The following is a 27,701-nucleotide window of genomic DNA, read 5'->3' on the forward strand; positions in this document are numbered from 1 at the left end:
TCACAGAGGCTCTAGGCACAAAGCCAGGAGTCCAACCGCGTACTCCAACCCTTGGGGTCACTGAGAGCTTTTAACCAGGGTCTGCAGGTAACAATATAGACTCTCTGCCATCTGTGGATGTGAACCCTCCACACCACTGCCCCCCACTCAGCCCTCCAGCTACTCCTGAGCCTGAAGGGCATGGCTGGCACATGAGGGAGGTGGTCCCAAGGAGAAAGGGGACACACCCCAGGGCACAACAGGCCCCCGGCTCCAGGCAAGGTGGAGTGAAAACCAACTATCGCAACAGCCAAAAGGCAGAAGGGACCTAAGTGTTTACAGACACAGGAGAGGATAAACAAAATGTCCATCCAACAGTGGACTGTGATTCCACCTTAGAAAGGAAGGAGGGGCACCTGGGTGGCTCAGTCGGTTTAGCCCCAACTTGGGCTCAGGTCATGGTCTCGTACATAGTTCATGAGTTCCAGCCTCAGACTCTAGGCTGACAGATCAGAGCCTGGAGCCTGTTTCACATTCTGTGTCTCCCTCTCTCTCTGCCCCTTCCCTGCTCATGCTGTGTCTCTCTCTGTCTCAGAAATAAATAAACATTAAAAAATAAAAATTAAAAAAATGGTCAAGGGAGCAAATTTTACTCAGTTAAAAATGAAAGAGGTAGACAGGGCCCGTGCCGGGAACATAGAAGGCAAAAGAGGTTCCAGTAGGAGGAGGGGAGAGGGCACCCCGGACAACACCACAGCTGCTGCGGCCCAGGCGCCCGCGGCCACCTCCCACCTTCTGACCAGTCTCTAGGGCCCGTGTCCAGCCGCGGTCTCTGAGGCACGTAGTGGGCTCCGGGCGCCCTCTGGTGGCAGCGTGAGGAGTCAGCTGCAGACTCACCCCTGCCAGCCTAGAGCCCCTGTCTCTGACTCCCCACTGCCAGCTCTCCCCCAGAGAATGAGTCAATGTCCTGTGGGTGTCCGTGGCCAGCGGCCTGGCCCTGAGCCGTCTCCTCATCACCAGGATTCCCCCGTGCAGACCTCTTACCGTCGCCCAGTGGGTAATCCCGACTCTCTCCCTCAGAAAACCTGCACAGGGGCAACCTGTCTTCACAGCTGCTGCCCTCCCACCAGCAAAGTACCTTGCTGTCGTTAGCCATCAAAGATCTGCTTCCCGTAGGATAAGGAGTCCATCAGGCCATGCCTGCCCTCGATCACTGAGTGCAGTGACCAGAAACACTGCAGGTGTTCAGTAAATACATGAGCAGTGAGTGGCTGCACCAATGAGTGAACAGAGGGCTGAATGAGTGAATGAAAGACATCTCAGACCCCAGTGTCTGTGCTCACATGCCCCCAGCTCCAGGACCTTCAGGGCCCTGACCTTCTCAAGGGGCCTCTCTCCATCCCCACCCATACCCTAGTTCTTCGCAGGGGGTGCAGCTGAGGCTGGACAAGGAGGGGCATCCACACGGAGCCCTGTACTCAAGCAGGGGGTCGGCCCCCGAGGACAACAGATGCCTGACAGGAAGCCCCAGCCCTGGGGGCACAGGCAAGGAACCCTCATGACCAAGGCAGGGGCTGAGCTGGTCGAAGACCTGGGGGAGCGGCAGGTCCGAGAAACAGGGGGAATGCCTCAAGGACAGTGTGGAGCCCAGGACAGACCTGGAACCAGGAAGGTGGCGAGTTGGAGGAGTGCAGGTCCAGTCCCGGGCCCATCAGGTACCGAAGGGCCTGCACTTGGCCTGGAGGGGACAGTGAACAGGGCCCCAGAGTAAGAAAGCCCAGACAGAGAGGTCAAGTTCTTTCACTCGCACAAGACTCGCCTGGGCTCTCATTTCAGCAAAAGTGGGGGAGAAGGAGAGGTGAGGCCCGAGCAGAGGCCAGCCCTGCCTGAGTCCCCAGCTGGACCTGTGGTCATCCAGACCCTTGCAGCTAGGCCCACCTGGATGTGTTGCCCCTCTGGGGTGGGGCTAGGGGCTGGGGACAGCAGAGACAGTTCCCAAACTGAGTGCCAGGGGGTGCCAGGAGCCTACCAGAACCCGGACCCCCCAGTGATGTGCTCTGATGGTATCCACCATGAGCACTGGCCTGGATTGCCCCTACCCAGCTTGACCCAGGGTCTCCCAAGGTGCTGGAGTGCCCAGCCTGCCCAGAGACCCCATCAGGGAAATGGTCGTATCTGCTGACTCTTCTGGCTCCCCTTTGCCAGCACCCCATTTCCCTGACCCTCACCCCCAGGAGAATCTGGCCTTGCCCACCTATGGATGCTGCATCTGGAGACCCTCGACAGCAAGGTTCCTGTCATGGGGAGGTTTTCTTCCCCTTGACAAGAAATCCACCCCCCCCCCCCCACACACACACCTTGTATCTTCTGGAGGAGCCAAAAATGCAGCTGCAGATTGACTTGCAGCTGAGCTAAAAATAACTGCCAGGCTCCAGCCAGGGCCCAGGAAAATATCTCATTGCTAGGAGACGACCGTTACTGGGAGACCGCCATTGCTAGGCGACAGGGTTGCCGTGGTGACAGCTGGGCCCTGAGTCATGCTCAGCCCTGTTGCTCCGCCCCTCTGCCCCTGGCAGTCGGCTGGGTCCCAAGAGGAGGAAAGGCTGGGAGCAGAAGGCAGCAAAGGGGCCCACCCCCTGATGCCCACAGCCACCATGGCCACACCAGGCTTTGAGGTTCTCACTCCTGTGGGCGCCCATTCCAGCAGTGGAGTGGTGAGGACGGCAGAACACACAACTCTGCCCCACACGGCCCCTCCCCGGGTGCTGGGGGACGGGAGGGAGGGTGGGGACAGAGGCGGAAAGTGTGACCCATGGCTCCATAGCAGGAAGCTTCAGAGCCTGCCGAATTACAATCGGGCATGGGGCTCTCACAGCCTGGGCTGTGCTAGCTGGCGTGCTGACCTTCAGGGCACCCCCCTTGGACCCCACACCTATTTCCCAGGAGGGGAAATATTTGCCTGATCCCCCCCACCACCACCACCACGGACGGGAGGATTTGGGCCAGGCAGGTGGCTCCAGGCCACATGTACCCAGAGCCCCCACAAGGAACTGCCTGAGGACCTTCTGTAAGGAACCCCAGGCCGGCCATGAGGAGTGACCGCATCGTGGGCAGCCCCAACCCCTGATGTGACCCTTCTCCCCGTCTCATAGAAAGGACTCAGGGTGGGATGCGCCAACAGCCTTAGCTCCTCACCCTCCCGGGACTAAACAACCGGAAACCTCCAGCAGCCTGGCCTGGGGAGACTCCTCTGTGCTCATGCACCAGCCCAAGGAGTGCTCCAGGGGAGGGAGTATTTTAGGTGATGTGCTGCTGTAGGTGAGAAGTGCTCCAGGTGAGGAGTGCTCCATGGGACGGGGTGTTCAGGTGAGGGGACACCATAGGGGAGCACTGTGGCCCTGGAGGAAGGCCAGTGTGGCCACAGCTCCAAGAGCAAGGGGCCAGGTATAGGGCACAGCTGGGGGCCGACGGTGCTGAGACTCGGGGTTTCTTGGGCTGCAGCGGAGCAGACAGAGCCCTAGGAGGATGGGGCCGAATCCCCTGCTCCACGGGGAGAACAGTGGCCGCCATCAGCCATGGAGGAGAGCAGCCGGCTGGCTGGACGGGGAGGGTGAAAGAGGTGGAGGAGGGAGCAGAACCCACTGGTATTCGGGAGGCAGGCTTGTACAACGGTGTTTCACATCCCTCCGAATAAATATTTTTCTTCGCTCAGATCCTTCCAAGGCAGGGAGTCTTCTGAGGCCCCGCTGAGGGCGGAACTCGCTCTCTGCGTGAGGTCCTGGCACCTCCTGGAAGCGGGAGGTAAAACCCTGTCCTCCAGGTCACGGTCACGCACCCTCCACACCGGGGCCCCCACGGGGTGGAGGATGAACTGGAAGGCCAGCCCGCTGGACTTGCACACCAGGGGCGACCGTGTGGGTGACAACACTCAGTCACCCCAGAGGTCTGCACGCGTCCTATTCTGACTGCCCGTGCCAAGCTCCCTGCTTCGACCAGAATTAGCACAAAGGCGAGACACTGATTCTTGAGCCCCTGCCACACGGGAAAGCGGCCGTCACCCCAGCCTCAGCAACCGGATCCAGGGCCCTGCACACAGCGAAAGCAGCGCTCCAGCTCGCAAACAGCTAGGCTCCCCCCCTGCAGCTGCCCCCACCTCACAGCAGCCCCACTGGGTCCTGCTTCCCACCAAACGCTGCCAACACCAGCTGTTTTCATTTCCCTCTGCCTCTCCAGGGCCTTCCCTCTTGGCCTTAAGGCTCCTCCCCTAATATGAAGACCCCTCTCTGCTCTCCCCACACCTGATCCCTCCCCAGTCTCTGCTCCCAGGAGACCCCGGGATGGGGTCCGGGATGGTCACCATTAGCCTCCATTCTCTGCTCTGAGCCTGCTGGGAGGCCGGAACAGAGCCCTGCACACCCTCCCTCTGCATCCCACCCGGGCCCCTCTCCCAGCCTGGTCCCTACACAGCGGCCATTACCAACACCCGCCTCCAGCGGGTTCCAGAGCGGGCTCGTCAGGCTCAAGTCCTCAAAACCTAAAAACCCGTGCACACCCCTTCCGGGGTAACTTCGCCCACCCTGCCATCCTTGGGGTCGCCTGTCAAGTGTCCTGTCCTCAGGAGCGACGCCTCCAGCCCCCTCCCGCGGTTACTGTCACGTGGCCCTCTTGAAATTTCATCGCGCTTGTCACTCCCTTGAAATGATCTGGTGGTCACTTGTTTCTCGGCTCTGCGGGAGAGGGGGCGTCCCCGCTGCGGGGGGTTCTGGACTTGGCACCCAGCAGGTGCGCCGGAGACGTGAGGGCCATGAAGGGGGCTTGGCCGCCCGCTCCGCTCCGCAGGAAGGGCTGCGAGGGGGAGGGGGGCACCGTCCTTGCCCTCGACGGTGGCATCCCAGGGTCGGGACGCGCGGGGCCGGCACCTGTCTGCGCGGGACCACGTACCCCCGAGCCAACCGCCGGCGCCAAAGAGCTCGAGTCCTCTCCCCCCGCAGGGCTCCGCGCAGGCAGGGCTCTCCCCGGGCCGGCGGCTCTCGGGCTGCGCGCCCTGCCCGCCCCGCCCCGCCCCGCCGTGCGCGCGGGTCTGCTGTTGTGCGGGCGCCCGAGGCGGAGGGGCAGGGGTGCCGCCGGGCCGGCGCGTGCCCGTGGGCGCGCGGCAGGGCGCGGCGGGCGGGGCGGGGCTCGGCATCCTCGGCGCCCCCGCCCGGGCTCGCCAACCGGATTGGCTCCCGGCGCCGGGAGCGCGCGAGGGCGCGGCGTGTAGAGCCGGGCGGGGGGCGCGCGCGGCGCCGCCGGCGGCCGCGGAGGAGCGCGGGGAGGAGGGCGCGGGGAGGGAGGAGGCGCCCGCCCGGCTCCCTGCAAAGCGGCCTTATTTATCTGGGCACTGCCTCAGCCTCCCCGGTGGGAGGCTCGGGCAGCCGATCCTCTCCCACCGGGGAGCTCCTCTCCGGGCGCGGCCGAGGGGGCCGGCCAGGCCGGGGCGCGGGGCGCGGCTGGGCCCTGCCGGCCAGGCCAGCACCTCGGCCGCCTCCCCGCTTCGCCAGCGCCCATGCCGGGCTCCCCATGACGAGAAGACGCCCGGCGGACAGCGTGGCATGAGCCAGGTGCCCGGGCCGAGGTAAGGTGTGTGCACCGGGCCAGGTTGTGGAGCGGGGAAGGGGCCAGGCCACGCCATCGCGGCGGCCACAATGAGGAGGGGGGAGGGGGCTTCGGACAGGGCCGCCAACACCCCCAGGGTCTCACATCCGCGCGGCCGCTTCCCAGGCGGAGGCCACTGAGCCTGTGGTCCTGACAGGCCCTCCCAGGGCTCCTGACCCCAGAGGCTGCCTGGTTGAAGCACGCTCCCCACAGCCACTGGACCAGGGCTGTGGGCCGGTGCCGCCCGACCATATCTCGGTGGAAGCAGAACTGCAGGCCCCCAGCCGGCGTGGCTGGGTGAGATCCTGGACCTCCTTTGAGCTCTGAGCTTCCCTTCCAGCACCACGAGCCCCTGGGCCTATGAGACAGGTGTTAGACACAGTTCCACTCCAGGAGCCATGTGGATGCATGGCGGGGGCCCGGTCTGCCCTGGACACCTGGGCCTGTGTGGAGCTGCCACCACAGCAGGAGGATGAGGGGAAAGGAGGAGGCTGGCCACGTGCCTGGTCCTGGAGGAGGGGTCGAGCCTTGGCCAAGGTTGGACGGCCTCAGAAGGGAAACCGGGCACTCTGAGACTTGCTAGGGTAGGGGTCTGGCCTCCCGGGATTTCAGGGGAGAGAGTCCCCCACCCATCACCCCAGAAGGAAAGCAGGCCTAGCTGTTGGAGCCTCAGGGAGCCCACGGCCCAGTGGCCACTCCTCCAGCCCCTCCCGGCCTCTGCACAGGAAGCCTTCCCTCCAAAGAGACAACAGATGGCGGATGCCGCTTCACCTGCCCACTCGGTCAGTCCCTTCCCGGTACCCGCCACCTCCCAGGCCCCTTCTTTCAGCCAACGCCTTTGAGCGGAGGCCTGGGCTGGGTCCCTGAGAGGGCAAAGGCTTGATGGAGACTTGCTGGCCTGGCAGGAGGTGGCCACAGGTCTGGACCAGGAGCTATGGGGACAAGGGAGATCCAAACCCCGGTCATAAACGTGGGCAGTGCAGGGCAGACTGTTCAGGCCCCAAGGGCCCGCCGTCTCCGCTACTTGGCTCCCCTCTTCCTCAGCCACCGCTCACTTGGGCCAGGCCTATAAGTACCCCTGATGCTGGGCAGGCTCTCTGGACAGGCGCTACCCTCCAGTTCACACCCACTTCCAGGGCACTTCAGTGAGTCCCCTCTCCCAATGGAAGAAGGACACAATTAGCCCTGAGGTAGGGGCACCTGGGGCCCTCGAGACCGCTGGCCCGGGCCCAGGAAGCCTGCGCTGCTGAGAGCCAGGGAGACATCTCACCCCAAGGTAGGGCCCTGCTCGGCTGCCCGTAGCCCCATCTTGTCACACGTGGGTGCTCGCTGCCATGCCTCAGAGGGGAAGAGTGGAGGTGGCAGTGAAGGAAGGCTCTGTGGGGTAAGTGGGTGGCTCGGAACCTTCCCCACCACTGGCAGGTTGGAGCCGCAGCCAGACCAGGCACAGAGGGTGGGCTTGGACCCCATCACTTCACTTGGTGGGGAAGAGGGGGAGGGTTTGAGACAGCCACCCAAAGAGGCAGACACTAGATGCCCCCAGTCTAGGCACTGGGGGGCTCATCCTCCAGAGCAAAAGAGCCAAGATGAGGCGTGGAGCCCAAGCCCATTCCCCAAGGTGCCCAGTCCCACATGGCCAAGCTGTCTTGAGCTTGACCGCAGGACTGGGTCTGATGAAGCACCCATTGGGTCTCTTTTGAAGCCATGTGCTCACTTCCTGGAGCCCCCGGGGCACGGGTGGGGCAGCCTGCGCCCCAGAAGCATCTCTGGGCTGGGGGCGGGAAGGGAGTGCTGCCTGGCACATGTGCAAAGTGACAGGGATGTGAATGTGCCTGAGTCACGGGGCTTGTCATGGAGTTTGTCAGCCCGCACTGTGTCCCCAATCCCAAGCTGGTTGTCACCCCAGTCCCTGGGGATGTCACTGCAGATCGACCCGATGTGAATTTTTCGGGCTACCCACGCCCTGCCCAGCTCCATGGGCCTCAGTGGGCCGGGAGAATTGGTCAGTGCAGGTCCTATCAGGGCCAGACCCCTCCAGCATTCACGGTGGGCTGTGTCAGAGTATCGGGGATGAAGGAAGAGATCTCGGAGTTGGGGGCCATGAGGAGTGGAGGGTTTCCTAGGCACGAGCAGTCCAAAAGAAGAGAGTCCTGCAGCTTGCAGCCTCTGGTGAGAGAGCAGGGGCATGACAGAGATAATGCTGGGGGAGACCACTAGCCTAAGGTCCCAGGCTGGGAGGACACAGGGGACAGGAGAAGCAGAACAGGGCAGAGGAAGAGGCCTCAGGAAGTGCACCTGGCCAGCGGCAGACCAGCTGGGGGCCCAGGGTCACCACCTGGACCTCAATGCCTAGCTTGGTCTTTGGAGGTCAGACAAACTGGGGTCAAATCCCAGCTTTGTGCACCTTTTGAAAATTCAGTCTCCGAGCCCCACTTTCCCCACGCCTGGTCAGGCAGTGTGTGAAGGGCTCAGACCAGCAATAGAGGAGTGGCACTGGGAAGGGCAGGGCAGGACCAGCTCCTCCCTCCCTTCTGGTGGCTCCTGTCCCCTCTCCCTGGATCTGGCCAGATTATGAGGGATGGGCAGGCAGCCTCCTTAACCCTGCAGCTCCCATAGTGGGGACTCAGCCAAAAAAGAGATGTGAGCCATCCTCTTCCCATGGGCCTGAATAATTGCAAGGCCCACCCTAAGCCCCTGGGTCTTGGGCGCCTTCTCAGAGACTCTGGCACCAACCCAACCCAGTGGCTGCCCTCACTGTGGACAGTGGCCTCTGCTACAACCAGGATTAACAAACTGAGCTACAAGCAGCTCCCCTACCATCCACTGCCCTCTTCTTCATCTGGCCTGTCTTCCATCAAGCCTCCTGGGCATCTGGCGCCATATCCCTTTCTGCATGACCCTGCTGACTGCCATTATTCATTCATTCATTCATTCATTCATTCAGCCAGCACTCAGAGGCCACTCAGTCATGGTGCTGCCTGTCTTCAAGAAGTCCTCAGCCAAGGGAAGAGACAGATGGATGGACAGTAATGACTGAGACCCTGGAGATGCTTTTTTTCAGGGCTGGGGAGTCCCGCAGGGGGAGACCGGGGTGGTGCTCACACTGAAGAATGGAGGGTGAGGAGCTGGCAGGATTAAGAAGTAGGGAGGCCAACTGAGCAAGCAGGGGGCCCACCATGTGCCCTGGGAGGGGATGAGGAATACAGAACAGGGGTTCTGGCTGGACTATAGGGCCATGGCTGGGGAGGAACCAGAGGCGAGGCTGTAAGGTGGACTTGCTAGGTCTCAGGGCCCAGTGACTTGGCCGCAAAAGAAGCAGTTCCTTTCAGAGCCTCAGCGTGGGCATCTGGAGACTGTCGGCCTGGGAGCCACCAAGTTCTGGAGTCCTCCCAGGAACCTGGAGCCCCCGCAGCCTATCCCAGGAGGACCTCCTCCAGAATTCCGCTCCACACGGAGGCACAAGACACCAGGGGCTGAGGCTGAGAATAGTGCAAGTTTGGCCATCTTTTTAAAACGCCTCTTTTCCTAGCGTTAGCTCCTAGTGCTTAGTGCTAAAGGAGGAGGCAGACCACGTAAGACTGGCCACTGCCCCTTCCCCATCCTGACTAGAAACTCCGGGCAGGTCCTCTGAGCCCCAGTGCATGCAGTAGGGACAGGAACAAGTACCAAAGAGGTTGGGGTCTCGCAGCCCATCTGGCTGGGTGGGTGGGACCAGACAGAGGGCCACTTGTCCCAGCCCCCTGCAAGAGACCCCCTGCCTAACTGACAGGAAGACTCATCTCTGACAGCAAGCTCGGTTCTCTCCTAAAGCCCTGACCCCTGGGCCAAGGTGTGGCTGTTTCCAGTTTTGAGCCACAGAGCAAGGATTGTCAGGCTGGGTCAGTGAGGCTGGAGTGTGCAGGTGGAGCCCAGCAGGACCATGGACAAGGTCAGGAGCTCAGAGCTGCTTCCGCTGAGAGGCAGCTCCAGGCGAAGGCACGGCAGAAGGGCTGACCCACTGGCAGGCAGGGCAGTGCCTTCTGGCCAGGGATGTGAGTGTGAGATAAGGGGCAGCCAGGCCTCGGACACCCCCACCCCCACCCCCACCCCCAGGAGGAGGCCATCCTCGACCTGGCCCCTCCCTCCCGTGGGCTCTCTTCACCCGCTGGCTGTTTTCACCAGCTCCACCCTGAGGCCTGAAGAGGGGATGGGACCGTGGGCGCGTGCAAATGTGAGCTCCAGTGGGGTGGATGGGGGGGGGGGAGGGAAGAGCCCTGCAGATGCCCGGGGCATCCACGTGCACCCTGCCCCCCCCCCCCCACCAACTCAGGCACTCCACGTGCACACCCGTGGCTGGGAGCATCTTTAACCTAAATCGGCACTGCTCTTGAGTTATTTCTCCCCTGGTGCCACCTCCGCCGCCTCCTCCGGATCTTGGCGGAGCGGGCGGCTTCTCGCCCCGCCCCGTCGCCTGCTGAGCTGGGTTTGCCGGGGCCGGCCCCCCTCCCCACCCCCACCAGCCGCTGTCCGCGGTGGGGCCCGCCGGGGCCTGGCCTCCGAGCACGCGCACAGCGGCTGGAGGGACGCTGTCCATGGTGCTGCGCTCCGGGGCCGAGCCAGCCGCGCCTGGTCTGCGGGAAGCGGCGGAGGCCGGGTGGGCGGCGCGCCCTGAGCCCTGAGATCCTGGCGCCCGGCACCGGGGACACAGAAGGTATTCAGGCTGGGGCTGCCTCTCTGAACCCAGCACAGCCCACAGGAGGGAGTCGACAGGACAGCCACTCCCAGGAGTGGGCGGCCAGTCGTGGGCTTCACGCTGTCCCTCCATGAGGCACTTCTGATCCACAACGGTCTCCTCATCACATACTGGTTTTAAGAGATCTGGGGCAGCCCTCGTGTCAGGCTGCTCCCCCCGCCCCCCGCCCCAACACACACGGGGCCGACATGAAGCTAGTGGACATTCGGCGGACGTTGTTATGAATGTCGTGTTTTATCCAGTGTGAGGCTGCTACTATCTGGTCATGAGCTTCAGTAAAGGGACAGCCAAGGTTGGGGAGCCTCCCCTGGGGAGGGTGGGCCTGATGTGGACTGCCAGGCGTGGGGCTCATGGCTGTCAGAGCAGGAAGGCCTTTCAACCCAAAGCTGAGTTGGTAGCCATGAGGCCATGTGTTCCCATAGACCCCTGGTCCCAGCCCAGGTCAGCAACCCCTCCACAGATGTGGAAGGCCAGCAAGGGTTGTCCTGTCCAGGGCTTGGAAGCCAGTGGAGGCATGGTGCTGGGTAGAGCAGGGCAGGGTGGCTCACTTCCCTCCCTCCTAATGGCTCCTTACCCCTTCCCCTCAGGCTGGCCATGGGGTCTAGAAGCAACTTCCTCACCACTTTCCAAATGCTGACTGTGGGCCATACACTATGCTTAGCCCTTTTCACATGTTGTCCTGTGGGGGTGTATCATCCTTTCTCAGGCTCAAAAGTAAGGAAAGTGAGGCTCAGAGAAAAGTGTCTCACTGAGGCCACAGAGCCAGGGTGTGTGACCCCAGAGCTTGTATGGCTGAACCACTGGGTGCACTGCCTTTCCGTGGGATGTCTAGAGTGGGGCTGGGCGAGAGAAGATCTGGAATGTGGAGCAGATGGTGGTACTGTGAGGGTCCCCCTGCCCCCCTCTCCAGGGCTATCTGTGCTCAAAGCCATCTGCCACCCACTCACAACCTCAGAGCCCTGGTGTGGGGGGGGCGCATTGGGGGGGGTGGCTTCAGTCCCACCCTATGAGGAACTCTCTACAAATATGCTTCCACAGCCAGCTCTAGTCCAAGCCTCGACTCCACCACTTACTGTGACCTTGGGCAAACAGTTCATGCTGCTTGATTTTCCTCATCTGTAACAATGGGCACGATCATCATAGTACGATCCTCAACGGGTTAGATGGAGGATTACAGGACAGTATGTGTCCAGGGATCATTGTGCTGGCATCAGAGTAAACCTCGCCCTTTCTTTTGGGTAGATTATGAACCACAGAACCTCCAGTAGGCACTGACGTTTTCAGGGGCTGGTGTGTGAGTCTCAGACAGGGTCCCGGAACCACTCCTCAGAGGCATGCCGGAACCCCACAGTGGAGATGCAGAGGCCACCCCACACCAGCTCCCTCAGTTTCCCAGTTCCTACCCGGGTAGAGGTAGGCCTGGCAGACACTGATGTTGGGCATCAGGGTAGTAAAGGTGAAGGGAGCAGTCACAGGCAAGTGTCTTTCTGTCGCTGCCTCTCTTCTCTCATCTCTAAAACGAGAACCATAGTACCTAGCTGTCAAAAAGATGTGAGTACTGGTTGAGCTCAGTGCGCATAGTAGGTGCTCAGGGAGTGTCATAGTCATGAACAGCCCTGATCTCACAGTCGGGGAAGGAGGGACTTGGATTCAGATCCTTTCTGTTGGGTGGTTCTGGGAGTGCCAGGGGAGGAGATGCCCTGGGATGGGAAGGAGCCCGGCCCTCCTGCGGCAGGAGACTCATTACCCCATCCTGGACCCTGTCTGCAGATCGAGCGAGGAAGATGTCGAGCCCGGGTGTGGACGGCGACCCCAAGCCTCCATGCTTGCCTCGAAATGGCCTGGTAAAGCTGCCGGGCCAGCCCAACGGCCTGGGTGCAGCCAGTATCACCAAGGGCACACCAGCTGCCAAGAACCGGCCCTGCCAGCCACCACCCCCACCCACCCTCCCACCGCCCAGCCTGGCTGCCCCACTGCCACGGGCTGCCCTAGCTGGGGGCCTGTGCCCCCCGGCAGGGCTCCCCCTTGGTGGACCAGCCTCAGTCCCAGTTCCTGGGCCCCCAGTGGAGCGGCCACCACTGGCCACAGATGAAAAGATCCTCAATGGCCTCTTCTGGTACTTCTCGGCCTGTGAGAAGTGCGTGCTGGCCCAGGTGTGCAAGGCCTGGCGGCGTGTGCTCTACCAGCCCAAGTTCTGGGCGGGCCTCACACCTGTGCTGCACGCCAAGGAGCTGTACAACGTGTTGCCTGGTGGCGAGAAGGAGTTTGTGAACCTGCAGGGCTTCGCTGCGCGTGGTTTTGAGGGCTTCTGCCTGGTTGGTGTCTCCGACCTGGACATCTGTGAGTTCATCGACAACTACTCCCTCTCTAAGAAGGGCGTCAAGGCCATGAGCCTCAAGCGCTCCACCATCACCGATGCCGGCCTGGAGGTGCGCCCCACCGGTGGCCTGGAAGGGACAGGGATGGGGTGGGCAGGGCCAAGCAGCAGCAAATGAGCTGGGGGTGGGGGGAGGGAGGGTGCCCCCGGAGGAAACCCCAGGCATACAAGGAGCAAAGGAGCTGAGGGTGGTGCTGGTGCTCTGTGGATCATGTCTCTGGGGGAGGGGAAGCAGGACTGGTTACATAATTGGGGGGACCCAATCCAAAATGAAAATTCAAGTCCCTTGTTCAAAGATGGTTAAGAATTTCAAGACAGCGACATCAAAGCAATCAGTCAAGTGGGAGCCCCCTCTGAGCTCAGAGCCCTACATGCCTGTGAGGCCAGCCTTGGGTGGAGGGGGAGGGATGCTGCAAGGGAGCAGGTGCTCAGGCCAGAGGAGCAGCTGTGCAAGCTGCCCCTTCCCCAGGGCCAGGACTCTAACCATCAAATCCTTAGCACCAAGTGCTCTGGAGCCGCTGCTCTGGAGAGGCCCTGAGCTCCCAGGTCCCCCCGTGCTCTGCCTCTTCTCTTAGAATGTGGTGGTGATGTGAGAAACACACTGTGAAGTGCACTTGTCCTGTTTTACACCCGTCTACACTCGAGAACACTGCTTTCTGCCCCTCATCGGGCTCCTTCCGCCCCGCCCCCCCCCCCCTCCTCACCACGCCCTGCTGCCCGCAGGTGATGCTGGAGCAGATGCAGGGGGTCGTGCGCCTGGAGCTGTCAGGCTGCAACGACTTCACCGAGGCGGGGCTGTGGTCCAGCCTGAGCGCCCGGATCACCTCGCTGAGCGTGAGCGACTGCATCAACGTGGCCGACGACGCCATTGCGGCCATCTCGCAGCTGCTGCCCAACCTGGCCGAGCTGAGCTTGCAGGCCTACCACGTGACGGACACGGCGCTGGCCTACTTCACAGCACGCCAGGGCCACAGCACGCACACGCTGCGTCTGCTCTCCTGCTGGGAGATCACCAACCACGGCGTGGTCAACGTGGTGCACAGCCTGCCCAACCTCACCGCGCTCAGCCTCTCCGGCTGCTCCAAGGTCACCGACGACGGCGTCGAGCTCGTGGCCGAAAACCTGCGCAAGCTGCGCAGCCTTGACCTTTCGTGGTGCCCGCGCATCACCGACATGGCGCTCGAGTACGTGGCCTGCGACCTGCACCGCCTGGAGGAGCTGGTGCTGGACAGGTGCGCGCGACCCCCACGCCCGGGCAGTGGGGTGCGGGGGGGGGGGTGCGGGGGGCGGGGCGGGGCCTTCTGAGCGGGGAGCCTAGACCAGTGGAGCGACCTGTAGCGGAGTGGCGCTGCCGCGTGATGGGGAGTGGGTTGAGGACGGGCGCTCACAAACCCGGGATCCAGAGTGGCCCTGTAACAAGGGTGGGGCTGAACCGCCCCCCCCCCCGGGAACGGGTGGTGCCACCAAGCAGCCAGGGTGGGGGTTGGGGGGGACCTGGCTGGGGAGAGTCTGTGGAAAGGGAAGCGCTCTCATCTGTGCCGCCGGAGGGGAGCTTCAGGCCTGGACCCGCCGGGAAAAGCAGGAAGGGGCGGAGCTGAGGGGCGGGGTGTTTCAAGGTGGGCAGCGCCCCTCTGTTGCACCCACAGGTGTGTACGCATCACGGATACTGGCCTCAGCTACTTGTCCACCATGTCGTCCCTCCGCAGCCTCTACCTGCGATGGTGCTGCCAGGTACCCGCCCTCCTCGCCTCCGAAGACTGGGGAGCGGAGGTGGGGGACTCGGCCCTTCCCGGCCGCTCAGCCCGCTGCCCTGATCCCGGAAGGGTCAGAGGAAGTTTGGGTCCCTCCACACCTAGCGCGCGACATAGGCCAAGCGCCCGGACTCCCTGGGACCCTCAGCGCCACTCCCCCGCTGCCTCCTGGCTCCTTGGGAGGCCGAGAAACCCCCTTTTTGAGCCCTGCCCCCCTGCCCCTCCAACAGCTCCAGGCCCAAGGCCTGACCCTAGAAGTGCCCCCCCCCCCTCCCCGCCAGGGCGCGACCGGAGGTCGTTAACCCGCCCTGCCCTCCCTCCCCTCCCGCCCAGGTGCAGGACTTCGGGCTGAAGCACCTCCTGGCCATGAGGAGTTTGCGGCTCTTGTCTCTGGCAGGTGAGACCCCACCCGCCCCCACCTAGCCCTGCCGGGTCCCTCGCGCCGATTCATACCCGGGGCTGACTCCCCGGGTCCCAGGGCCCGGTCCGGAGGGAGACGCCGGGCGAGCTCCGCCGGCCCCGCACTCAGCCGCCGCCTCGCCTCCCGCCCGCTGCAGGCTGCCCGCTGCTGACCACCACGGGGCTGTCGGGCCTGGTGCAGCTGCAGGAGCTGGAGGAGCTAGAGCTGACCAACTGCCCCGGGGCCACCCCCGAGCTCTTCAAGTACTTCTCGCAGCACCTGCCCCGCTGTCTCGTCATCGAGTAGCGCGGGCCGCCCCGCCCCCGGCGCAGGAAGCCGCCACGCTCCGGGGCGGGACGCCTTCTCCCGGCCCTGCCCTCAGGGGAGCCCTCGCGCCTGCGGCCCAGCGCGGGAGGCAGGGCGAACCTAGTGACCGCCCGGCCCCCGCGCCCCTCCTGGCCCCGCCCGGGCGGGGAGGGGCGGCGGGCGGGCCCAGCCCCACGCACGCACGCACACTCGGGGACTCTGTGCATGCCCCTCGTGCCCGCACTGCACGCCCGCCCTCCACCGCACCACAGCCGCCTCCATCATTCGTCCACCCGCTGGGGGCGGGGGGGGGGTGGGGCCGGGGCTCGGTCCTAGGGGGCGCTTTAAGCTCTCCTGACCGCCGCCCTTACCACCTTCCCCGCCACACCCCGCTCTGTCTCCCCGCTGTCCCCCCATCTCGGGCAGGGCCCGGAGGGATCGAGGGGAGCTGAGTCCCCCAGGACACAGGGGCCAGAAGAGCCCCAAGGGCTTCCCGCATCTTCCACTGCACCGCGCCTGAGGCCCTCGGAGGGGTGCGAGGGGAAACAGGCCACCGCCAAAGCCATGGCCCGCCAAGGAGCCCAAGTCCCTCCCGCCCGTGCCCCACCTCATGCCAGCCTGACCCCATGAGACCTCCCCTTTTCCTGGCCACTGTATGAGGCAGTCCCCTGCTCGCCCCATCCCCCACTGGCAGGTCTATGGGTCCCTGGGCCAGAATGGGGTGGAATTGGGTTGAGGGAGGGACAGCCCTGGCTGACAATGATATTGGTGTAGTCAACATTAACCGAGCCGGCTGCAGCTTACCTCAACCCCGGCAGGACACCACCACCTTGAGAAACCACAAGCTGGAGCGACCCTCAGGCCCTGCAGGCCTCGCAAACAGCCCTGGGTGGACCCCACACCAGTCCCTGTAGCCAGCTAGGCCCAGCCTCCTCAGCGCCACATTTTATCCTGGGCAGGTCTCTGTCAGGTGGAAGCTGGAAAAGCGGGCCCCAGCCAAGGCTCAGGATCAGTGCCAGCCAGCAACTCCACAATCTTACGGTGGCCAGCACACCCTCAGCATCCAGAGGAGGGAGGGCCCCTTTCTAGCTGCCCCCACCCCCTCCCCAGCTTCCCAAACCTCTGCCTGCCCAAATGGGCTCTCGCCATGTTCTGTCCAATCCCGAGACATACGGAAGTCCTGGGGATGCTGGCACATCTTGGCAATTGCTGAGGAGGGGGCTGGGACCCCTTTCCATCCCAACCTTGAGCCCCAGGAAATACAGTGCCCACACCCAATCTTGGGACACCCCCTGTCTGGTTGGAAGAAAGTAACCAGTTTCCAGAGAGCCAGAGAGTGAGCGAGAGAGAGCGAGCGAGAGAGAGAGCGAGAGCGAGCGAGAGAGCGAGAGATGCTGTTGAAGCAGAGAAACAGTTCAACAGCCCAAAGATTTCCCTGTCCTGGAGTGCCCACAGGAAGCTCCGGGGCTGAGGTGGTCAGGAGCCAGTTTCTTCAGCCCCTCCTCCCCACGGCTCCCTAGTGGGGAGGAGGCAGCTGTCCATTTGTCCAAAGTATTAATGCAACTGAAGCTGTGATATTTCCAACGACTGTAGGAGGAAAAATTAAGGGGAGAGAGGAAAACAAAACAAAACCAACCAACCCCTAAAATCATTTTCTTATTGTACATAACGACCTCATTCTCCTGTATATGCGGAAGATATAACCTTATATTTGGTAAGTGTTTCTTGTGCTATTTTATCACGTGACCTGTTTATAAAAATATATATTAAAAAAGTTGTAAAAACACGTGTCTGAGTTGTTTTTAGGTCATCCGACCATGGCAGGGGAAGGTGTATCTGCCCAGGGTGGCCCAAGTCTCTGGACTCTTGTGCACCGCTCAACTCATCACACTTTCTGGTTCTCTCAACACGCAGAGGTTGGTGCCACTATGCAGACTGGGAACACAGCAGTGACCAGTACAGACGGTCCCTAAGCTTTCATTGCTTTGGGGAGGAGAGAATGATACCAAAGTCATTACGTATAAGATTAACCTCAAAATATCTAGAATCTAGTCCATCCTTCCAGAAGGGCAAAAATGAGCCCTGTTTCATGCATTGGGTAACTGAGGTTAAGAGGGGGGCAGGGATGTCCTATAATCATACAGTACAGCAAGGACCGAACAGGACTCAAAACCAGGAAAGAAAGGACGGCTCAGAGAGGGTCATTCGATTGCCCGGGGGTGGTGTGAACCAGCAGGATCTGTCAGGCACCGGAGTTTGTGGAGACCAAGACAGGCATGATCCCTGCCTGATACACACTCGTGTGCCACACGCCATGACCAGTAAACGAAGGAATGCGTTTTGACAAGTACTGTGGAGGTGACAGTGACTGGAGAGGCCACATGTTAGATGTGGGGGCCGGGGAAGGCCTTTGACAACGAGATACTTATGCCGAACCCTGGAGCGTGGAGAAGACGCTTTCTGCAGAGCGGAGAGTGCAGAGCAATCGCGTGGCCCGGACAGGAAAGAGCTCGGTGGGCTGGAAGAAGCGGTGTAAGCGGCCGTTGCTGGAAGTGCGCCAGGAGAGACGGAGGCCGGGAGTCTGGGGGTTATTCCTAGAGCGGTGGGGAGCCCTGTGGACTTAGACCAAAGAGTGGTACCTGGCGGCTGTGCGGGGCTCAGATCGGGGGGAACGAGGTGGGTCCAGGGGAGGAGAGTGAGGAAGGAGGTGGAGACGACTGCAGGGATTCGGGACTCGTTTAGGGATGGCTGGACTTGCTGGCGGAGAGCGAGCACCAGCATCAAAAGACCAACCGCTGAGGCGGAACCGCGGGAACGCACGGCAGCGCCTCTCCCACAGTTCGGGACCATCCTTCCGGCTGCACCGACTCGGCTCCCTCATCCGGAACGCTTGCAGTGAGGTGCCCGGTTCCGCTGAGGGGCTGACAAGCACGGACCACTTCCGGCGAGCAGGTGGGCGGGAAAGAGAAGGGCTGCTTCCGGCCTGGCGCTTCCGGCCAGGCCCGCCCGGCAGTTTTAGGCGATGGCTCCGGTGCCGGCGGAGGGAGAGGCTTCTCCGATCCCTCCAGCGGTGTTCCCGCGGCCTCCCCGGCCCCGCGCGCGCCACTCTCAGTGCTCCGCGCCGCCGGGGTCTCCTGCCTCCCGTCCGGCCAGACCCCTCAGGCTCTTTACCCGGCTTGGCCCTTGAAGTCCCGTCGGTGGCCGCCGCGCCCCTCTGGCCCTTCCGCCTCTTCCCTGGAGGCCCCGAGACGGACTGTGGGGACTACTTCGCATCCTTGCAGGCACTGACTGACCGAAGGTCCAGTAACCACCCGGGTCTGACTGTTGGGGGATGGAGCGGGGACCAGGGCTGGCACTGACCGGGTAGGGTCTCCCCACAAGTCAGACGTGTCTCCTGAGGGGCGGTGAACGGTCCTGGATTGGCTCCCCAAGACTGACCGGCCCAGGACTAAGCAGCTTGGGGGACCCAACCAGGGTGGCGGGTCTGGACTGACAGGCCCCTCCTGGCTGACCAGGCCAGTCCACTTGACGGGCCTCGTGTCCCCACCGCCCCCGCCCCGGGCAGCCATGGAGAAGATGTCCCGAGTGACCACGGCCCTGGGTGGCAGCGCGCTGACGGGCCGCACCATGCACTGCCACCTGGACGCGCCGGCCAATGCCATCAGTGTGTGCCGTGACGCCGCCCAGGTGGTCGTGGCGGGCCGCAGCATCTTCAAGATCTACGCCATTGAGGACGAGCAGTTTGTGGAGAAGTTGAACCTGCGTGTGGGCCGCAAGCCCTCGCTCAACCTGAGCTGCGCCGACGTGGTCTGGCACCAGATGGATGAGAACCTGCTGGCCACGGCGGCCACCAACGGCGTGGTGGTCACGTGGAACCTGGGACGGCCGTCGCGCAACAAGCAGGACCAGCTGTTCACAGAGCACAAGCGCACGGTGAACAAAGTCTGCTTCCACCCCACCGAAGCCCACGTGCTGCTCAGCGGCTCCCAGGACGGCTTCATGAAGTGCTTCGACCTCCGCAGGAAGGACTCTGTCAGCACCTTCTCTGGTGAGGCCCTGGAGGTGGTCGGGCAGGTGGAGAAGGGCACCATGTGCATCTAGAGTCTTCAGGTGTGCTCCCCGAGAGCACTGCCAGAGTGGCTGAGGGTCAGCATGGGAGCAGGGGGCGTGGGATGAGGGAGAGCCTGAGCAGACTGCGGCCAACCTGGGCCGCTGAGCGGACGCTTTGGTTTGCTGCCTCCTCTTTTCCTGCCTCAGAGCCCCGGGCCGCTTCACTGAATGAAGGAAGCCACGGGGACCTCCAAGGTCCGCAGCTCAGGGATGAGAGGAGGCGGAGTATGCTGCCTGCCCCTGCCCCCCAAGTTCTTTTCCCAGCAGGCCCAGCTCCTCCGCCACTGGCTCAAGGCCAGCTGGCCCATTCACCCTGATGAGACCAAGTGCGGCACAGGGCGGAGCCCTCGGTCGCCTCAGAGAATTGGGGGGCCTCCTAAAGCACCTGAACTACCTGCGCTGTGAAAAAGCTGGAGTCTTTGAAGGCTCTTGGTGTGCTGGTCCAGGGGGTGGATGTGGACCGTTAAGGTCTCCGGTCCCCGGAGCTGACCCGGCACTCCACCTCAAGGCGAAGGGATGGGGCCGAAGCTGGGGCACCCTCGGGGGAGTGCAGGCAGCCCAACAACGCTCAGTGCTCCGATGGCCAGTCCGGAAGGCAGGCCGCAGCTTTGTGCAAGGGCTCACGTCAGATGCAGGACCCAGGGAAAGTCGAGGTCGTGTTTCTGCTTCGGAAACCACATGATGCCTGGCATCCTGCTCCCTGACCTGATCTACCCGAGCTCCTCTGTGAAGCCTCTGCCCACCATCGCCCACCCTAGGCAGGCTTAGGGGTGTCTACTCCGCCTCCTAGGCTTCCCGGCCTTGGTCATGGGCAGCCATGTGACTGCAGTCCAGTCACTCCAAGGCCGCCACACCTGGCTGCCCTCTCTCCTGGAGCCTCCTGTGGGCTGGCTCTCTCACCTTCTCCCTCCATGGATGTCGACAGGCCAGTCTGAGAGTGTGCGGGACGTCCAGTTCAGCATCCGAGACTATTTCACCTTCGCCTCCACCTTTGAGAACGGCAACGTGCAGCTCTGGGACATTCGGCGGCCTGACCGCTGTGAGAGGATGTTCACAGCCCACAATGGACCTGTCTTCTGCTGCGACTGGCACCCTGAGGACAGGTGTGGGGAGGGGTGGGGAGGGGAGGGCGGTGGCAGTAGGGTGGGATGGATGGGCTCATGGAAGGGCTGCCTCAGAACCTGTGAGGCAGAGAGCGGGGAGCCCTCCCACCCCTGGAGAGGATGCTGAGGGTTTCACGGACCTATTGCAGGGGCTGGCTGGCCACAGGTGGGCGTGACAAGATGGTGAAGGTCTGGGACATGACCACGCACCGCGCCAAGGAGGTGCACTGCGTGCAAACCATCGCCTCGGTGGCTCGAGTCAAGTGGCGACCCGAGTGCCGCCACCACCTGGCCACCTGCTCCATGATGGTGGACCATAACATCTACGTGTGGGACGTGCGCCGGCCTTTCGTCCCGGCTGCCATGTTTGAGGAGCACCGCGACGTCACAACGGGCATCGCCTGGCGCCATCCACACGACCCCTCTTTCCTGCTCTCCGGCTCTAAGGACAGCACGCTGTGCCAACACCTGTTCCGTGATGCCAGCCAGCCTGTTGAGCGCGCCAACCCCGAAGGCCTCTGCTATGGCCTCTTTGGGGACCTGGCCTTTGCTGCCAAGGAGAGCCTAGTGGCCGCTGAGTCTGGGCGCAAGCCCTACGCTGGCGATCGGCGCCACCCCATCTTCTTCAAGCGCAAGCTGGACCCTGCCGAGCCTTTTGTGGGCCTCGCGTCCAGTGCTCTGAGCGTCTTCGAGATAGAGCCTGGCAGTGGCAGCATGAACTGGTTTGTGGACACGGCCGAGCGTTATGCCCTTGCTGGTCGGCCTCTGGCTGAGCTCTGTGACCACAATGCCAAAGTGGCTCGGGAGCTTGGCCGCAACCAGGTAGGCGGGGTGGCCCCAGAGGCCATGGGCTCCCAGGGGCCATGACCTGGGGGGTTCCTCCGACTGTTACATCCAAACCCTTTCAGGGATTGAGCACTCAGCTCTGGCTGCTCCCACCACCAGCCGTCACCCTGGTAACAGGGTGCCCAGTGCCCTGCCGTGAGCCCGAGGCCAGTGCCATCCTCTGGGTGCAGGTCTCGGGTGTTATGGGGTTCAAGTGCCCTCTTGTGGCTCGTTTTTGCTTTTGGATTTCCCAAGCTGTCCCCGCTCTGCAGAGGTGCATGCAGCCACTCTCGTCTCCCTGGGTCAGCAGGCTCATTTTCGTGTTGGCTGCCTTCAATTTCTGCTTTTGTCTATTCCCCTGTAGGAAGGAGGCTAGAATTTTTGCCTTTGGCATAGGCCTCGGTTTCCCCCGCTTGGGGTGGGCCAGGGTGCTAGGTCCCTGGGGCAGCTGAACACTGAGAGGTGGTGATTCCATCTGGGCGTGGGGGGGCGGGTGCTGCATGGGGCACCAGGGACCCAGGCTCCTTGTAAGTGCCTGGTGGCTGCTCCTAGGTGGCACAGACCTGGACCATGCTACGGATCATCTACTGTAGCCCTGGCCTGGCGCCTGCCACCAGCCTCAACCACAGCGTGGGCAAGGGCAGCTCTTGCGGCTTGCCACTTATGAACAGGTAGACGCCTGGGGGTGGCTCTCCACAGAGGGTGGGACCGTTGGAACCCATCTACCCATCAGCCCTCCCTGTCCCCAGTTTCAATCTGAAGGATATGGCCCCGGGGTTGGGCAGTGAGACCAGGCTGGACCGTAGCAAGGGTGACACACGGAGCGACACGGTGCTGCTTGACTCCTCAGCCACACTCATCACCAATGAGGGTAGGCTGAGGGGCGGGCAGGGGGTTGATGGGAGTGGGGCCAGGGCATCCCAGAACCAGCTGCCTCTGGAACGCCCACCCTCCCTTGTGGGCAGATAACGAAGAGACAGAGGGCAGCGATGTGCCCGCAGACTACCTGCTGGGCGACGTGGAGGGCGAGGAGGACGAGTTGTACCTGCTGGACCCGGAACACGCACACCGTGAGTGGGGGCCGGGAGAGTGGGGTTGGGAGGCAGGGCCGGAGGCTCAGACCCTGCCTTCCCTGCCCCTGCCTTGCAGCGGAGGAGCCCGAATATGTGCTGCCCCAGGAGGCCTTCCCGCTACGCCACGAGATCGTGGACACTCCACCTGGCCCCGAGCACCTGCAGGACAAGGCCGACTCGCCCCACGTGAGCGGCAGCGAGGCTGATGCGGCTTCCTCGGCTCCCATGGACTCCTCCTTCTCGCTCATCTCGGTATCACACGCCCTCTACGACAGCCGCCTGCCGCCTGACTTCTTCAGCGCCCTGGTGTGCGACATGCTGCGCTTCTACGCCGAGCAGGGCGACGTGCAGATGGCCGTGTCCGTGCTCATTGTGCTGGGTGAACGCGTGCGCAAGGACATCGACGAGCAGACCCAGGTGGGTGACCGGGTCTCCGGGAGGGCCTCCCTGCCACCCCCAGGCCCGACCCCCCGCGCGTCTGCCTTCACCTGCACCCGGCGCGCTCAGGGTGAAGCCCACAGCGCGCCCACCTCCCGGCCTCTTGCCTCCCTCCCCTCTCCGCACCGCCAGGAGCACTGGTACACGTCCTACATCGACCTGCTGCAGCGCTTCTGCCTCTGGAACGTGTCCAACCAGGTGGTCAAGCTCAGCACCAGCCGCGCCGTCAGCTGCCTCAACCAGGCCTCCACCACCCTGCACGTCAACTGCAGTCACTGCAAGCGGCCCATGAGCAGCCGTGGCTGGGTCTGTGACCGGTGCCACCGCTGCGCCAGCATGTGTGCTGTCTGCCACCACGTGGTCAAGGGTCTGTTCGTGTGGTGCCAGGGCTGCAGTCACGGCGGCCACCTGCAGCACATCATGAAGTGGCTGGAGGGCAGCTCCCACTGCCCTGCGGGCTGCGGCCACTTGTGCGAGTACTCGTGACCCGTCTGCGCTGGGCCCGGGGTGGGTGGGGCTGGGCGTGCGAACCAAATAAAGGACGCGGGAGCCGCGGTCTGAGGCTGCCTGTCACCCCATCGCGCCGCCTTCGGCCCGGTTTTTCCGCGCTGGGCGACCGGGGTGGGTAGATGGCCTCGTCGCCATGGGAACTGGCGGGGGTGGGGCGTGGCCCTAGCCCGGGTCGGGTGGCCTTCGCTCCGCCTTCGAAAATACCCTTCCTTCCGGGGCGGGCCAGAGGAAGGTGCTTCCGGGCCGTTGCCGCGGCGACGGAGTTCCCGGCATGCCTCGCGGCGGCGGGCTAATGGCGTCGGGGGCGCGGCTGCGGTTACTGCTCGCGCTCTGGATGCTGGCGGCTCCGGCCCGGCCGGTGGCCGCGGACGCGGGCGACGGAGGGTGGTGAGTGGCGGGGTCCGGGCGCGCGGTGGGGCCCGGGGCGCGCGGTGGGGCGGGGGGCGGCTGACCGGCTGTGCCCGCAGGCAGCGACGCGGGCCTGGGGCGGCGGCGGCGGCGGCGGAGGAGGAGCGCTGTGCCGTGGAGCGTCGGGCCGACCTTAGCTACTCCGAGTTCGTGCAGCAGTACGTCCCCCCCTACCCCCCCCCGGAGCGCCGATGTCGCGCCCTTTCTGGCCCGCCCGTCCTCCCTTACCTCCCAAGATCTATTTGAACTAACGCGTGGGGGCTGGAGCGGGCAGGCGCGGGTCAGACTTGGCCGTGACTCTTGCCCCTTCTAGCTACGCCTTCTCCAGACCCGTCATCCTCCAGAGGCTCACAGACAACTCGGTGAGTGCTGGCGCCCCTCCTGGCCACTTTCCGCCCTTGCTGGGCCCAGCCCTTGAGTCTTCTCCCCACCCCCTTAGAGGTTCCGGGCCCTGTGCTCCCGTGAAAAGCTGCTGGCCTCGTTTGGGGACAGCGTGGTACGGCTGAGCACTGCCAACACCTACTCCTACCGGAAAGGTGAGCTGCCCCACCCTGCCTGCCAGCATCTTGCAGGCGGTCCCAGCCAGTCCTGACCAGCCCCTTTCCCGCAGTGGACCTGCCCTTCCAGGAGTATGTGGAGCACCTGTTACACCCCCAGGATCCTACCTCCTTGGGCAACGGTGAGTGGGCTTTGGTCGGCCCTGGGGTGGGGTGGGAGGGAATGGGGGCATTGGAAGTACTCGGGTGCCAAAATTCCTGCGTGTCCTGTGTTCTTTGCTGGCAGACACTTTGTATTTCTTTGGGGACAATAATTTCAGCGAATGGGCATCACTTTTCCAGCACTATTCCCCACCCCCATTCAGCCTGTTGGGTACCACAGCTGCTTACAGCTTTGGAGTTGCAGGTGGGTACCTTGCAGGAGCAGAGGGCATGGGAGAGAGGGAGGGGGTGGGGAGACTACAGGCTGGGTTTGGTTAGCGACTGCCGGTAACTCCACAGGAGCTGGTTCTGGGGTGCCTTTCCACTGGCATGGGCCCGGCTTCTCAGAGGTGGTCTACGGCCGCAAGGTCAGCACAGGATGGGGGCTGAGGCTTGGGGCTCGCTGACTGCAACACAGAGTGACCTTGCTTCTCCCGCCCCCAGCGCTGGTTCCTGTACCCCCCCGAGAAGACACCGGAGTTCCACCCCAATAAGACCACACTGGCCTGGCTTCAGGACGTGTACCCAGCCCTGGCACCATCTGAGAGACCCCTGGAGTGCACCGTCCAGGCTGGCGAGGTCAGTAGGTGACAACAGGAAGGGGCCTCCGGGCTGGACCAGCTGTCACTAACTCATTTCTGTGCCCCGCGTCCGTCCCCCACCAGGTGCTGTATTTCCCTGACCGATGGTGGCACGCCACACTAAACCTGGACACCAGTGTTTTCATCTCCACCTTCCTCAGCTAGCCAGAGCGGGCGGCTGGTGAGCCCCGCACACACCAGCACACACCCCTATTAGTGCTCACAGATTTTATTACAGGACAGTGGTGGCGGCAGCCCACCCTCACCTGCTGTTTCTGGCCCAGACAGGTGGAGGTGGGGTTCATGGTCCAGCAGCAAAACTGGTGGGGGTGGGGACACTGGGGCAGGGATCTAGGGACACAAACTATGTACAGGGACTGGGAGCTACTGCCCCAAGGCCCTCCTGGGCCAGGATACTAGGCACGGCGGGCTGCCCTTGCGCTCGCCCGGCCTCAGTAGTCCTCCACCCAGCCGTTCTCAGAGATGAACGCATCAATGACCTCTTTCATGGCCAGGTTCGGGATGAGCTGTTCCTGGGTCAGGGGGCTCCGGGTGACAGGGTCAAAGTGACCCACACGCTGCAGTGTGCAGTGACAACAGGGTCAGAAAACGCTCAGTGCTTATGGGTCCTGCTCCCAACACCTGTGGGCCCTCACCTGCAGGTGCTCCTCGATGTCCTTGCGGTCGTAGGTGATGCCACTGGGTGTGATGCACGGCTCCCGCATGAGCTCAAAGCTGATCTTGCCACACAGGTAGTCGGGGATGTCTCGCTTCTACAGCACAGACCGTCCAGTCAGGCACCAGGAAGGGGACGCCGCTCCGATGCCTGCTCCCCAGCGCCAGAGGACCTACCCGGGCTTACCTTTCTTTTCTCATCCACCTGGGAGAAAAGCTCATCCATGTCTGCTAAGTACTTGTCCTGCGAAGAAGCAAGCAGCTACGCGTGGGCCAGACGCCCCATCCCCCTTCCCCAGGCACAGGCCCCCTCCCACCACAGGCACGCGGTCTGGCGCACACCCACACACGGGCTGGGGCACCCTCACGTGCTTGGCCTCGATGCAGGCCTGCTGGGCCCGAACGTGGCTGTCGTCCTCATCACCCTCGTGGTTCCTCTGGCATTCTTCCAGCTCCCTGGGGGTCAGCCAGGAGCTAGTCAGAAATGGGTCTGGCCAGGAGAGGCCACGCTCCACCCACACCTTGTTCAGGTTTCATTTCCCTCCATCTCCCGCTCGCCCGTGTCGGCCTTCAATAAACACTCGTGTTCTTGGCTCCGGATCAGCCCGAGAGTGCTGACTTGAGAGGGGGTGGGGGGCGCGCGGAGCCTGCCACTTGCACAGCTCACCTCTCCCGCTCGGCCACGATAAGCCGGGTGAGGTAGGAGTGCAGCTCGTTCTCCTGGTGGATGCGCCGCTCCTCAATGCTGTTCCAGCGCTTCTTCTTGGCGATGCGCAGGGCACTAGGGATGTCATCCCCAAAGTTGAGCCGCTGCTCCTTGGCGAGGTTGTAGGCTGGGGGGAGAGGGGCTTCAGGTCACCTGGCCAGACGATCCACCTGGTCCCAGGCACCCCTACAACCTAATAAGCAGTAGGCCCACCTCGCTGCAGGTTGGCAATGGCCTCATCGTAGCTCTCCATCTCCAGCTGGCATTGTCCCAGGAAGAAGTGTGCCTTCACAGACTGCCCGTCCAGCTCCAAGGCCCGCCGACAGTCTGCTAGGGCCTGCTCGTGCTGCTGCATCTTCAGGTAGCACAACGCCCGGTTGGTGTAGTACACTGCCACCAGAGGATTCCGGGTCTGGGGACCAAGGCCGGGCCAGCCAGCGTGAGGAAGTGAGCTCTGCGCGCCCCCCTCTGTCCTAAACCCTATCCCAGTTTGGAACCCACGGCGAGAATCAAGACATCAGAAATTTCTGAGTTTCAAAGCTCCTGCGTGCTAAAGATTAGCGGACGGTGCGCTCCCGGTCCCAAGGCCTGCCTGAGCCCACCTTCTTGCCTCCCACGAAATGTTGCCGAGATAAATTTCCGAGCCCTGTGGAGATCCCCAGCTTTGGGCCTGGAGTTCTCAAGGAACAGGGATCCCTCGTCCGCTGCCCGGGAACCTCAAGCACCCCTGAAGCCCCACTCGCCATACTTCTCCAGCAAGCAGCACTGGGTGGAGAGCAGCGGCCTTGACACCTTTGGAATAAGAGCATCGCTAAACTCTCAGGGCCCAAACGTCCGCGCGTACGAGCCAGGACCCTCCGAAGGCCCGGGGCCCGAAGTCGGGGCCCCGCCCCCTCCCCTGGCCCGGTCGCAGATCCCCTCCCCGGCGCGGGTGCACTCACGATGGCGCGGCCGTAGCAGGCCGCCGCCTCCGGGTACTTGCGGCCCACGAAGAGCCGGTTGCCCTGCTCCTTGAGCTCTTGCGCGCTCGGGCTTTTTTCGGGGCTTCCGCCGCCGGCGCCCAGCCGCGCGCCGCCTTCCTTCTCCTCCTTGCCCTTCATGGCGCCGCGCGGCACAGCCTGGGCTCAGCTCCCAGGCTCCGCGTCTGGCCCACCCAGCGCCCGCAGCCCGAGCCCGCAGCCCGAGCCCGCGATCCGCTCGGGCCCGGTCCAGCGATCCGCCACCGGAACTTCCGGCCGCGGTGGGCGGGGACGCGTGTGCGTCCGACGGGCTGCGGGGGTGGGGCCGGCTGGAGCATGCGCTCGAGGCAAAGCGACCCGCGACTTCGGAAGGCTACGGAAGCGTCAAGAGTAACCGGGGCTGATGGCAGCCCCGCCCCGCCGAGGCCCCGCCCCG

The 27,701-nt window shown here is 63.3% G+C and overlaps 4 protein-coding genes and 1 long non-coding RNA gene across 8 annotated transcripts; 4 read left to right on the top strand and 1 right to left on the bottom strand.

Moving 5' to 3' along the window:
• Positions 1-2,541: 2,541 nt before the first annotated feature.
• On the top strand, positions 2,542-4,666 carry LOC122234624. Its single transcript, XR_006212465.1, has 3 exons — positions 2,542-2,693; positions 3,132-3,313; positions 3,692-4,666. It is a non-coding gene; the product is annotated as an uncharacterized LOC122234624 (long non-coding RNA).
• A 7,341-nt stretch (positions 4,667-12,007) lies between these two features.
• On the top strand, positions 12,008-15,208 carry FBXL16 (F-box and leucine rich repeat protein 16). The gene is made up of 5 exons (XM_042972069.1): positions 12,008-12,774; positions 13,446-13,954; positions 14,369-14,453; positions 14,807-14,870; positions 15,031-15,208. Exons 1-5 carry the CDS (start codon positions 12,130-12,132, stop codon positions 15,177-15,179), a joined length of 1,452 nt encoding a protein of 483 aa, XP_042828003.1. The 5' UTR covers positions 12,008-12,129; the 3' UTR covers positions 15,180-15,208.
• Positions 15,209-18,180: 2,972 nt separating this feature from the next.
• On the top strand, positions 18,181-23,306 carry WDR24 (WD repeat domain 24). The gene is made up of 8 exons (XM_007093684.3): positions 18,181-19,227; positions 20,215-20,392; positions 20,542-21,214; positions 21,770-21,888; positions 21,967-22,088; positions 22,183-22,287; positions 22,367-22,707; positions 22,861-23,306. Exons 1-8 carry the CDS (start codon positions 18,747-18,749, stop codon positions 23,212-23,214), a joined length of 2,373 nt encoding a protein of 790 aa, XP_007093746.2. The 5' UTR covers positions 18,181-18,746; the 3' UTR covers positions 23,215-23,306.
• A 112-nt stretch (positions 23,307-23,418) lies between these two features.
• On the top strand, positions 23,419-26,200 carry JMJD8 (jumonji domain containing 8). 4 transcript variants are annotated; one of them, XM_042971278.1, is made up of 10 exons: positions 23,419-23,625; positions 23,706-23,804; positions 23,960-24,008; positions 24,086-24,182; positions 24,257-24,325; positions 24,430-24,549; positions 24,624-24,712; positions 24,789-24,923; positions 25,010-25,106; positions 25,678-26,200. In XM_042971278.1, the coding sequence occupies exons 1-9, from the start codon at positions 23,510-23,512 to the stop codon at positions 25,088-25,090; spliced, it is 855 nt and encodes a 284-aa protein (XP_042827212.1). In that variant the 5' UTR covers positions 23,419-23,509; the 3' UTR covers positions 25,091-25,106; positions 25,678-26,200. The 4 variants fall into 4 exon arrangements, 3 of the variants coding, with proteins under 3 accessions (XP_042827212.1, XP_042827213.1, XP_042827214.1); XM_042971279.1 differs by having other exon boundaries at positions 24,645-24,712; XR_006212336.1 differs by lacking the exon at positions 24,086-24,182 and having other exon boundaries at positions 24,645-24,712.
• Positions 25,139-27,554, bottom strand: STUB1 (STIP1 homology and U-box containing protein 1). Its single transcript, XM_007093682.3, has 7 exons — positions 27,248-27,554; positions 26,520-26,718; positions 26,268-26,433; positions 25,969-26,056; positions 25,788-25,844; positions 25,582-25,698; positions 25,139-25,503 (listed from the first exon to the last, which is right to left on the bottom strand). Exons 1-7 carry the CDS (start codon positions 27,404-27,406, stop codon positions 25,378-25,380), a joined length of 912 nt encoding a protein of 303 aa, XP_007093744.3. The 5' UTR covers positions 27,407-27,554; the 3' UTR covers positions 25,139-25,377.
• Positions 27,555-27,701: the final 147 nt, after the last annotated feature.

This window comes from Panthera tigris, chromosome E3, assembly GCF_018350195.1.
Source record: "Panthera tigris isolate Pti1 chromosome E3, P.tigris_Pti1_mat1.1, whole genome shotgun sequence".
Classification (NCBI taxonomy): Eukaryota; Metazoa; Chordata; class Mammalia; order Carnivora; family Felidae; genus Panthera; species Panthera tigris.